General features: G+C 41.0%; 1 protein-coding gene across 2 annotated transcripts in view; it reads left to right on the plus strand.

The window, feature by feature from the left end:
* The window catches only part of MGAT4D (MGAT4 family member D), a 35,618-nt gene extending 25,816 nt beyond the window's left edge, over positions 1-9,802 (plus strand). For both annotated transcript variants that reach the window (XM_071555708.1, XM_071555709.1), the window contains 6 exons: positions 3,881-3,988; positions 4,840-5,033; positions 7,207-7,285; positions 7,420-7,498; positions 8,395-8,507; positions 9,023-9,802. In XM_071555708.1, coding sequence (XP_071411809.1) covers positions 3,881-3,988; positions 4,840-5,033; positions 7,207-7,285; positions 7,420-7,498; positions 8,395-8,507; positions 9,023-9,049 — 600 coding nt within the window. In that variant the 3' untranslated portion in view covers positions 9,050-9,802. The remainder of the gene's footprint in view (positions 1-3,880; positions 3,989-4,839; positions 5,034-7,206; positions 7,286-7,419; positions 7,499-8,394; positions 8,508-9,022) is intronic.
* The last annotated feature ends 3,237 nt before the right edge of the window (positions 9,803-13,039 follow it).

Genomic DNA, 13,039 nt, shown 5'->3' on the forward strand with positions numbered 1-13,039 from the left:
AGATGGAGTTGTGCAGAGCAGGAGATTAAGGGGAGTGGAACAAACAAGCTTCAAGTTGTACTGTGTAGCACAAGTGAATCCTGGGGATAGCAGAAGGTCCCTGGTTTTACATGTAGTAATGCCCCTGAGGATTCTCCATACCCACTTTGTACAGGCAAGAGTTAGAATTCAAATCCTACTGCATGGGTTAGGCCAGGTCATTGGAATTAGAGTGAGCCTTGAATAACTCTGATTTAAGTTCTTGCCTGCCTGTGACAACAAATTAAAAAACAGATACTATTATGTTAACATCACCCATTCCAGATCTGTTTAACACGTGCCAGCTTCCATCTGATAGATGAAATATTTTACTTTTATTTTTTAAATGACTGTTCCAGCTTCTAAGTCCTGATTCATACCTAAAATGAAAGCTGTGTTTCTGAAAGGCAGGAGTTAGCTCATGGGAGCCTGCTCTGGCCAAGCCAAAGCAGAGTGGTATCAGCAAGTTTCTACTCAGTTTCATTTCTGCTGTTGCAATTTAAATTGCTGTGGGCAGTGAAAATTTTCTGAAACAAGTCAGTTTCACATGGCCCTTGGGTGGGAATGACCAGTGGCATGACCAACTGGGACTATTCATGAGAATGCAGAAAATGGAGGCTTTGAAATCCTGCTCTGTGGGTTAGGCCAGCTCATAGGATTTAGAGTGAGCTTCGAGTAACTCTAATTTTCTTGCCTGCCTGTGATAACAGATTAAAAACCAGATGTTAACATCGTCCACTGAAGATGTAACATATGCCAGCTTCCATCTGATAGATGGAATCTGTTGGACCCAGCTGCTGTTCCACCTCTGACAGGTTGAAGCAGTGGACTTTCCTACAGGCACCAGAGAAGGCAAGCTGACAGAAATCCTCACACTTCCTCCTCTCCAAGAAACTGAGTGTCACTAAGTGATCACACACAATGTAGACAGGAGGGACTGCAGGGTACTTGTTTGGGGCTTTTATGTGCCATTCTGTGGTGATGGCTGTTTGGCACATGGTTGCATAGAATCATAAAAGGGGTTGGGTTGGAAGGGACCTTAAAGACCATCTAGTTCCAACCCCGCTGCTGTGGACTGGGACACCTTTCATTAGACCAAGTTGCTCAGAGTTCCATCCAGCCTGGCCTTGAACATCTCCAGGGATGGAGCATCCACATCTTCTCTGGACAATCTGCTCTAGTGCCTCACCACTCCCACAGCAAAGAACTTCTTCCTAATATCTAATCTGAATCTACTCTCTTTCAGTTGGAATCCATTCCCCCTTCTAATGTCACTGCATGCTCTTGTAAAAAGTCCCTCTCTGTCTTTCTTGTCAGCTCCCTTCAGGTACTGGAAAGCTGCAGCTAGGTCACCCCAAAGCCCTCTTTTTCCCAGACCGAACAAACCCAGGAGAGGTGCTCCATCCCTCTGATCATCATGGTGTCCCTCCTTTGGACTCTCTCCAACAGGTTCAGTCCTTCCTGTGCTGAGGGCCCCCGAGCTGGATGCAGCACTGCAGGTGGGGTCTCACCAGAGTGAAGCAGAGGGGCAGAATCATCTCCCTCGACCTGCTGGCTACATTTCATTTGCTGCAGCACAGGATACGCTTGGCTTTCTGGGCTGCAAGTACATTGTCAGCTCATATCCAGCCTCTCATCCACCAGCATCCCCAAGTCCTTGGTAGGGCTGCTCTTGATCTGTACATCCCCCAGCCTGTATCAATATTGGGGTTGCCCTAACCCAGATGCAGCATCTTGGCCTTTGTCTTACTAAACCCCAGGGAATTCCTAGTTGCCCACTTGTCCAGGTTTTCAGCCTGGACTGACTATTAACATATCAAGGTTCAGCTACATCTGCTCACCAAATTGGAAAAGGCAGGTTGTTATGATCAGAGCCATCAGATCTCTGCATAGTTCAGAAATTTCATGATGTTTACTTCCTATGAATCATCATCCACCCTGAGGTCACCAGTGCCAAAAAAGCCATGGCTCTGCTAGAGCAGGTGCAGAGGAGGCCACAAAAATGATCAGAGGGCTGCAGCACCTTTCTTATGAAGACAGGCTGAGAGACTCAGGGTTGCTCCACCTGGAGAAGAGAAGGCTCTGGGGTAGACCTTACAGAACCTTCCAGTATCTAAAGGGGGCTTCTAAGAAAGAGGGAGAAAGTCTTTTTACCAGGGCCTATTGTGACAGGATAAGGGGCAATGGTCTTAAACTGAAGAGAGTGTGTTTAGATTGGATAGAAGGATAACATTTTTTGTGAAGGTTGGTGAATCACTGGCACAGGCTGCCCAGAGAAGCAGTGGATGCCAGATCCAGTGTTCCTGGCCAGGCTGGATGGGGCTCTGAGCACCCTGGTCTAGTGGAAGGTGTCCCTGCCCATGGCAGGATGGTCCAAACTAGATGATTTTTAATGGTCCCTTTGAACCCAAATCATTCTGTGGTTCTGTGATCATACGCAGTGGTGAGTGTCACCATGTGCAGTGGGGACTAACAGGCTGCAAGAGTGGAAGCTGTGACTCAGCCAGGAGTCTTGTCTCAGCTTCTGCAGAAATGACCACGCCTGTGGAAATGATCAGCCCTGTGCTACTGATTATTCTCTGCTGTTGCTCTTTCCATAGTGCTGCCTTGGCATAAAAGCAGACATGCTGAAGACTGCATTACTACAAGAGATGAACTGAAAGCCCTGTCAGTAGAAAGATCACTTTTTTTCTTACAATGATTTTTTTCTTTAGCAAAAGCATAGCATGCTTTTCAAAGAAACAGCTGCTAGTAAAACAGTTTGTGTGTGTTGTGTTTTTACATTATTTTGCTGAACATCTGCTGTGGGCTAACATAAAAATACTTAGTTCTTGCTTTCCAGGTGGTTTTGAACTTTCAGTTAGTACTTTTGTGGAAATCATAAATGCCCCATGAGTTTTGATATTTAAGCCAGCTGAGTGAAGACTTTATCACTTCTAGTTTTAGAAGGCATTGATATAGTTTATGTAATGTTTTTCCCTTATAGAACTGAAAGCACTCTCAAATTCTAAGATATGAGACCTGGAATACAGAGAAATTGCATGGTCTTCCAAGCTCATATAATAATTCTGTGGCAGAACTGAGAATAAAAGCCAGGGAGTCTCATTGTAGCTATTTGCTCTGTTCCATGCTATTATGCTTCATGGTCTCATTAATTATTGTGGCATGTTTGCTTTATTGTATCAAACTATGATGCTCTGTAGATACTGAGAGAAAAAATTACATTTAAAGAAGTAGTTTGCTATCATTTAAAAATCAAGAAACTCAGACATTAGTAGCAATTACAGTTATTTAATTCCTTTGTGTATGTCATGTCACAAGTGTGGTTGAAATACAGTATTTAAGGGCTTTATCTAATTATATGATAAAACATCCATAACTTCCAGTACATTATAAGACTCTCAGACACAGCAGAAAGAGCCAAAATGATAAAGATTGAAGTGTAGCCAGAATATATCTCAAGAAAATCGGTTTTGGTCAAAATAGTTTTAATTAGAATGATATGGCAAGGCTAAGAGTTAAAATAAAATTTGCCAGAAACAGTTTAAAAAATCAATCACTTTCAGTCTTGAGGTCTGTTTTAGGCACTCTGGGATGTGATTTGTGGTATACAGTGAAGAAGTCTCTGAAATACTGGTGGTTGAGCCTTCAGTTCTACATAAACCACAAGTGGAATTATGAGTTTTGTTCTAGAAACAGCATATCTGATACAAGTGAACTGTTAATATAAGGGTTATTCATTTAAATATGGATAAAAAGCCTGGACCCATACCCTCAACTGCATTGTGAAATTGCCTTATGGAACTTAGTTTGTCTCTCCTTGGCTTAAATAAGGCTTTACTCCTCTTTACTTTCTTTCCAGACACACTGTGAACAGGAAAAGGCAAAGTTACGTATCCGTGCTAAACCATCTCTCTTTCAGCATATGGGAACTTATTCATCATTGGCTGGGAAGATACAGAATTTGAAAGTAAGAGTAAGAAATTAATGCCACATTTCTAAACTATATGCTTGTGTTCTGACTTGTTTCTTAAATCAGTTTCAAGGATCCCATCTTTGGCATTGGATGACATTTCCATATCCAAGTACGTTGGTTTACAGATTTGATGGAGAATATTGATCTGGCATCTAAGCTGCTGCTGGGGCACACTGCTTCTCCACAAACATTTTTGCATCTCTAATCTGAACAATTGCACCACTCACAGGAGCATTCCATGGCATGTAGGAACCCTCTTCCCAACACAAGATTTCATGTGCTCTGCTCCATACAGACAGAAGCAGCTGTGATAGTTTGTTTTAGCTGAGAAGTTCACACTCTCAATATGAGGGACTATTAAGAAGGTGTTCTGGTAGAACAAGGGTGTGCCTAACGTGATGGCCATAGATTTTTAGGGACAGTTTGGAGGGCAAACCACATACCCGATAAGGACAAGAGCAATGATGCACCAGACTTCAGGGATCTCCTGATGGTGCCATCAGGACTAGTCACAAGGTCATTGGAATTTCTGTATTGGTTTAGACTACAGATTCATGTCCCCTTTAGCAGAGACTGGTATCACATGTTCTGGCAGTAGACAACTATGAAATAGGCTGCTGTGAAGAAGTTTACTTTTAAAGTTTGGCAACTAAGACATAATCAGTACAGCTCTCTCTACGAGTCCCGGTGATTGCACTGAAATGAGTATATCTATTAAAAATGTATTGCATATTTTTTTGACACTGAGGTAATTATTTTCTGGAATAGCTTCCTGAAGTAATTCCACATATGAGTGCACTTTCTTTCATTGTATGAGTGAAATTACTTTTCCTTATATCCAACAGGATACAGATTTTGGTAAAACAGTGCTGCATAAATCACATAATAATCCACCTGCAAAAGTGGATACAAGCCTAAAAATATACCAGCAATATACCTTGGAAAAAGTTTATAAAGGAGAAGACTGTTTTTGGGCTTCAGCTCCAGTGGCAGGTGACTACATCAGGTTCACCTTTTTAAATCCACTAAAAGTTGAAAAGTAAGTATTGCATGATATGGAGTATGGAAACCTACATATATCCAGTTTGGAAATTATTCAGTCTGTTCAAAATCATCAGTGCTCAGCTGTTTGCATAAAAAGTCCATAATTTTCTACTTATCTGCTTCTCTTCTTGAACTCCCCTCCTGAAATGCATTTCTTCATTGGTAATTAGAAAGCTTCTTATTTTTTTTCTTTTTATTTCTTCAGGTAAATATTTACACTCTCTCATGATAATTCACAAAGGATTCATCAGCAGAGCTAGTGAAAGCTTTATTTCTATAGTTGCCAGCAGAAAGGCTGTTTGCATGGTGTCACTAGTGGTGTTCCCCAGGGGTCAGTGTTGGGTCCAGTCCTGTTTAACATCTTTATTGATGATTTAGATGAGGGGATTGAGACCATCATCAGCAAATTTGCTGATGACACCAAGTTGGGAGGGAGTGTCGACCTGCTGGAAGGCAAAAGGGCTCTGCAGAGGGATGTGGATAGACTTGAGAGATGGGCTGATTCCAATGGGATGAAGTTCAATAAGGCCAAGTGTCGGGTCCCGCACTTTGGCCACAACAACCCCCTGCAGCGCTACAGGCTGGGCACAGAGTGGCTGGAGAGCAGCCAGGCAGAAAGGGACCTGGGGGGACTGAGGGACAGGAAGCTCAACATGAGCCAACAGTGTGCCCAGGTGGCCAAGAAGGCCAATGGGATCCTGGCCTGTATCAAAAATAGCGTGGCCAGCAGGACCAGGGCAGTGATCCTTCCCCTGTACTCTGCCTTGGTGAGGCCACACCTTGAGTATTGTGTTCAGTTCTGGGCCCCTCAGTTCAGGAAAGATATTGAGGGGCTGGAGTGAGTCCAGAGAAGAGCAACAAGGCTGGTGAAGGGACTGGAGCACAAGTCCTGTGGGGAGAGGCTGAGGGAGATGGGGGTGTTTAGCCTGGAGAAGAGGAGGCTCAGAGGTGACCTCATCACTGTCTAGAACTACCTGAAGGGAAGTTATAGCCAGGTGGGGGTTGGTCTCTTCTCCCAGGCACTCAGCAATAGGACAAGGGGGCATTGGCTTAAGCTCTGCCAGGGGAAATTGAAGTTGGAGATCAGAAAAAAATTCTTTCCAGAGAGAGTAATCAGGCACTTGAATGGCCTGGCCAGAGAGGTGGTGGATTCCCCATCCCTGGAGGTTTTTAAACTGAGATTGGCCGTGGCACTGAGTGCCATGATCTGGTAAAGGGACAGGAGTTGGACCAAGGGTTGGACTTGATGATCTTGGAGGTCTTTTCCAACCCAATTGACTCTATGATTCTAAGTCTGCATCTCCACCTAGTGAGCTGGACTAAATGACAGTTGTTACAATAAACACTGGTGTTCTGTGATCAATGGTTAGTTAACTGATTTATGCTTTAGGAAACTTGGGTAGCCTGTATTTTTGCTTTTTTCTGTTACTGGGAACCTGTACTGGATGAAGGTGACTTACATATGGTATTGTCTAATGGCTGGTGATAACCTGTGAAAATGTATTATTAATCCTATAATATTTGGTGGCCTTAGGCCTTGAATGTTTGGTACCAGAAAAGAGAGGTTGATGTTTTAAATTTTGTTACTTTTTCAGGATCTAAACTGCTAGGAATTCTAATGCCAGAAATTTAACAGGGAATTTTATTTTTAAATCTTATATAGATGTTTTTACTTGGATTTTTGTTTTGTCAGTGCTCTTGCTCATTGCTTTGAAAGGAAACTATTGGATTGTTCAGTAGTGATAAAAAGGGGGATTCTCCTCACACATAGTGTATGGTTTAGTAGAAACAGGAGCTTTTGTTGCCATTTGCCTTCCAGAAGCCCATCTCACCTTGGTCATACCATAATAGGAATAGATCAGAGGGCAGATCTGCCTTAGCCACTTAAAGCTGGGAATACATTTGGAACTTGAGCACTGAAAAAGGGGAACACTTGCTTTCATGATTCCAGAGAAAGATGGCTTAAATGTTTGTTCTGTTTAAAATAAAAAGCCACTATTATGGTTTGGTCACAAATCATAAATTTTCAATGCCTGTTTCTGATCTCTATAGCCCACAACTGTTTAAAGAAAAGGTATCTGAAACTTTCCTTCAAAACAAAAAGAATTACTTCCCTAGAAATTTTCTAGAGTATAAAATACCTGGAAATAATATACCTTTATCATCAGGTACTTCTTTAGAAGTGGAAACATGGAGCACCCTGGTGATAAACTGTTTAACACTACTGTGGAAGTGTTGCCAGCTGATGTAAGTCTCTAATTTCCAACTGTATTTCGTTTTAAGAATGATGTTCAGCATCAAATGTCACACCCTAGAAAATATTTCTGAAAATTTTATTTTCGTGGGGGTTTGTTTGTTGGTTTGTTTTGTTTTTTTTACAGGAAATGCAAAGAAAACAACCGGTAGATAATGGAAATAAATTTAACTACCCAGCAACCAAAGATGGATATTTAAAAATAGGTAAATTTTTTATTGTCACTTCAAAACCAGAAATTCTGTTCTTAAATATAAAATGTTTCTGCTTGTGAGAATTTCATCAACTCTTTAATAAACTCAACATTCCAAGGTGAATTAGTAAGGAAAAGAAACTCTTTGCACTGCTATATCATACAGTGTATGATGTTTCACTAATGACTATCCTGTTTTGGTTTAACTAATAAGAACCCTACCAGCAGTGGGAAAAGCTAAGACATCTAATTAGAAGAAACAAACTAATTACAGTGCCTGAAAAGTCTTAACAGGTTGGATTGGGTTTGTGTGGCAAGGTTTGGTAGTGGGGGGGCCTCCACTGGTGGCTTCTGTGAGAAGCTTCCCCTGTGCCCAATGGAGCCAGGGCCAGCCAGCTCCAGGATGGACCCACTGCTGCCCAGGGCCAAGCCCAATGGGGGTCACAGCTCTGGGTTAACATTTTTAAGAGGGGGAAAACTCCCCTGTGTGACAGCAGTGGGAGCTGAGGAGGGGAGTGGGAATATGTGAGGGAAACAGCTCTGAAGACACCAAGATCAGTGGAGAAGGAGGGGAAGGATACCATGCTGAGTCCTCTGAAGAGGAAGGAGGGGCAGAGACATTTATTTAAATTGATTTTTTAAACTGATTATTTAAAATTATTATTAAAAATAATGTGCCACATGTATATGGTTACTACTAGCATGTTTAAATTCATTTATCATTCTTAGCTTTAGTTTTCAGTTGTTACTGTTTGACCTTTTCCAAAAGATTTTTTCCCAAATGTTTCTTTTAATAATATCTAGATTTAATTTCTAGTTTGTAATTTAGAGTTTTTGCATAAGTTTGCTTGGAAGGGTATTTCATTCTAACATATATCTGTATGGATCTTGTTTTATTTTTTTATTTAGGGGCTTTTGAAAATGGAATTGCAGAAGGCAGCATCAGTCAGTCGATAGGAAGAATACAGGCTATTCGTTTATCCATCAATTCTGATTCCTCTGTCTGGGCAGTGCTTAGTGAGGTATGCATGTTAATAAAAGCATTTTTATTATTAAGTGAGTTTTGGTTCTTCCAATCATATAGCATTGATAAGCATGAATTTTATTTAATTTTGAAAGTAATATTTTGTGGAAAAACTCACAGAAGTGGAGAATTATATTAATTATTTAGGGGAGAAGTTAAATTTATGTCATAGACAGTGCTGGAATTGCTCAAATGGGATTATTCTCCAGTTTTGCAGTGCTGTAAGTGTAGTCAGTAGGATTTAGGTCTTGATTAAAAAAGCTTTTTTCAGTCACCATCTTGTGTATTAATTATATTACGTCAACATTTTCAGATGAACATGTGATTTTTAATTCTTCAAGTGTTTCCAAGTGTTTGAATATCAGTGAGCCTCTAAGTAGAAAATACTCATCTGAGGTCACTGTAGAGAATGACTGCAGCCTTAAACTGTAGCCATAGCTGCAAGAAGGGAAAAGCTAATGTCTTAGGCAATGTTTCTGTAGATTTTAGGAAATAATAAGATTTTTTTTTCAGGTACTTATCAAGACATCTGAAAACTGAAAACAAACCATTTTTGATGTGTCGCCTCTTATGGATTGTTTGAAAACAAGGCTGACAGCAGCAAAATAAGAACTGGGTAAAAAGACCAATTCCAAACCCATGTAATTCTTAATACTGTGTATTATGAAAGAGTTGAGGTAACTCTTAGAACTTTATAGGAAAAAAGTATAAAGACCCCAATTATGTTTTTAATTTCTATAAAATGTTCTCGAATAATGTGTCATATATAAAAATCTCACCTTATTTTGGTGAGACAACAATGTTTATTACAAACAATTGATAAGGCATTACAGGCTGTCTCAGGGACTAAAGCATAAATGTATAAAAAATTTCATCAGAAGTAAAAATAAGGATGTTGTTGAAAAATATTTAGAGCACAGTGTTCAACTCCACTAAAAACACTGGTAAATTTTTTAGGGAAACTATAACTGAAGGAAAGTTGTCAATATTCATTGCAAGTAGTTAAAGAAGTCCATAGGAACTACTTAATATTATGAAAACTTAATATAAGTGTGTTCAGCCTTAATGTAGCATAACTTATGTTTAATATTTTTTTCAATGAGAAGTGCCTACAAGTTACCATTTGAATAACTTGAAATTTAAACAGGCATTGTTTGGAAGATTGTAAAACTTTTCAGCGAATTGTGTATTGAATTAACTACAGGAAATAGTAAGAGTATTATGTGTAACTATATTTTTGTAGAAAGAAAATCTATTTAAATAAAATTTTGGATCTTATAATTTGATAATCAATGTGTACTCATGTTTGAATCCTGGTCACAAGTCAAAATTCAACATAACTTTGAAAATAAAAAGTAAACCACAGTAATCTCATTTGAAAGATTTCTGGGAAATGACAGTCCACCTTGGGCATCTACCTGTTAAGGCATAGAATTCCAGTGTCACATCCTTAGCACTGGAAGCAAGACAGCGCCCTCAGCATTCCCCTGCACAGGCATTGCATGCGACTGGCAGGAAATTCACTGCAATGTACAGCTGGGGGCAGGGTGGTCCCGTGGTGTAAAGGAGAGCACTCCGTGATCTGAATCCCAAGGCCCTGAGTTCCAGTCTCAGTGGGCACTGTCCCCTGGCAGTTCTATGCCTCCCTGCCATCCCATCCCATCAGATCTTGGATGCTCAGCAGGGTCAGCCCCGGTTAGTACCGGGGGCTGTGACAGTCCCGAGGACTTCCCTGTCACTGTCCAAGCTCGCTCGGCCGTGGCAGATGGACCTCAGGACTTAAACGGTGGGGCCAGTTCTGCGCACGCTGTGCCTCACCTAAAACATCCACTGCACAGGCTGGAAGGGCACACCCACATGGGGAGAGCCCTTCCCAAATCTTTGTTCTAGAAGTTTGGCCATACAACTGGGTGTCGATTTATACTGAATGGGTTACATTAATGTGGAATTGTATTCTGAATGCAAGAGTGCTTTTCATTTAGAATGAGTTGAAATGAATTGTCTTACATTAAAAGAGTTCAGAAGAGTAGCTTTTTAAAGACTACCTCTAATAATATCTCGATAATGATGCCATGAGAGACCCCAACAAAGCAGGACTCTGAGCCAGGTTAATGTGGGATAAGATAAAAAGTAAAGTACTTTAATATCAGGCCAAGTGCCTACAGGAATACATGGTGACATGCACGTGCCAAACACTGGTTTCTATGGGTTTTGTAATATGATCTATCCAATCACCTCTCAGTCCAGCCCCATCCTGCCCCTGGTCCCACCCTTGTTCCACGCCCCGGGATTTGAGTCTGAGGTTGGTGAGACCCTCCTCTTCACCATTCTCTTCTTCCTCAGGCTCCTGGAGTTTTTCCAGTGTTCTGATTTCTGGGTCACTCTGCCCCGTGTTTACATCTCATTCTGCAGGCCTTCTGATATCCTTCAGTTCTTTACCTTGGAAACAAGACCAAATAACTAAAAGAATTTGAGCTACTGATAAATGGCAGGGATTAGGATACATAAACACTGAACTTAAGCTGTTAGAAATATTAGCACACCAAATCTACATTTTACTACAGTTACAAGTACTTCTAAAATTTATAAAAATGAAAAATCAAAAATTCAAAAACCCCTTCAGCATCAATAACATTACTTAAAGGTTGATTATTTATTTTACATTATTTATGTTGACTATTATTGACAGGATTGTTTATATACTCTGGTGTTGCATAAATGTGTGTGTATACATTTATACATAGCTATGTGTGCTTGTATTTCTTGGACTACGTACTGCAGCCTTCATTATGTTTGGAGTTTAATGCCAGTTAAGAAGCAATGCAGCAATCCAAGCATGCTTAGAGATACACCAAGGGACACTTTTATCCATCAGCACTTGCAGTGAAAACGTAAAATCTTTATTTTGCCATTGCTTTCACTGCAACAGACTCACAGTGTCTGCTTTCAGGGTGCCTCACACTTGCTCATTTACAGTGCGATGTGTGCTGGTTTAAAGGTAAACTGGCAGGAGAAATGAATCCAACACGAAAGAGATTATAAGTCAGAGTTACAATTTAATAACAATATTACAATAAATGCAATGGCACAAAGAGAAATTGGTTTTAACCCACAAACCCCAGAAGTATAACCCAGCACCCCGGGGCACAAACACAAAGGGATTTGTGCTGAGACCCACGTGGTTTCCTCCAAGTCCAAAGCAAAAGGAGGTAGAAAACCTGTTGGTGCAGCTGATGGTTGCAGTCCAGTGAAGAGGGGTGTTTGCAGTCTGATTGAGAGTGGTGGTCTCCTCCTGTTGAGGTTCTGCTCCTCCTCTGGATCCAACAAGTGGTTCCCCAAGTCCCAAACCCCCCAAGATTATATCCCCTCAGGTCCAAGTGGGACTACCCAGTACCTCCCTCAGAGCGGGGAGTACACCATGGGTGATCTCACTCTGCGAGTCAGGGGGTATTTGGAATCATTGGTGGCCCATTAGCAGACATGACACCTCAGGCTGGGTGTGGAGGTGCCAACGACTTCCCGGAGGGGAGTTATCACAGCTCTTATCTCACAGGTGTCTGTCACACCCAGTTCACATCCCTGAGGAGTCAGGTGTGCCCTGGGCAGCTGCTGCAAATGGTCCATTGTTAACAGTTCTTGGGAAATGAATAGAGGGTGTGGAATACACAGCTTTGGTCACACACACACAGTGATAAACTGGTGCCACCTGCTGAACTAGGACACAGTGTCACTGTAAGGAAGAAATTTTAGAGTGAGTATTAAATCAGTGAAAACACCGAAAATATTAAGGGAATAGATTTTGCTCCCAAACTCTCTTATTTTCACAGCGAAATGAGATTTCACTCTATGTAATGAGGCATAATTTCAAAAACCTATTCAGAATACCTGAAATTCTATTAGGAAGTGACTGGACTTCTAAAACCCCTTTTTAAATCTAATTTTTCATCCTGTGCTGCCAGCTTCGTGCTTCATTCATTGCTTCTGTTTTTTACATATGTTACACAGCCTTTGAAATCACAGAATACGCTTCTCACTCTGATGTAAATGAGGTTTTAGTTGACATCCTAAATAGTGAATGCTTGCATGTGAACCTTTAAAGTGAAATTTTGCCTAGTCCTGGTTCTTTGCTGTGCTTTAGGGAGTGCAGAGGTTTCTTTCATGGTGAGCCACATTAAAGGCTGCCGAGACTCAGAAGCTTCAGCTCAGGAATCCAGGGAATAAGGATCTTCCTCCAACCTTACAGCTGGCAGGGTTTGAACTCCAGGTGTTGTGCTTGCAACCTATAAAACCAAAGTGGGAAAAGTGAAAAAAAACCAACTGTGAAAGCAGTTTCAGATTCTATACTTGATCACCAGGCTTCTTCGAATGGAAATTTTAATTCAATACTTCCATGTTGTTTAAAACAGTCTCAAAAACATTGACCACCTCAGGCTCATTGTACCTGGACCTAATGAGGTTAAATGCCTGTGTGGAGAGAAAGCAGGTTTTCCAAGCTTATTCGATATTATCAATGGATTATTCAACCCATTT

This window comes from Pithys albifrons, chromosome 5 (assembly GCF_047495875.1).
Source record: "Pithys albifrons albifrons isolate INPA30051 chromosome 5, PitAlb_v1, whole genome shotgun sequence".
Lineage (NCBI taxonomy): Eukaryota > Metazoa > Chordata > Aves > Passeriformes > Thamnophilidae > Pithys > Pithys albifrons.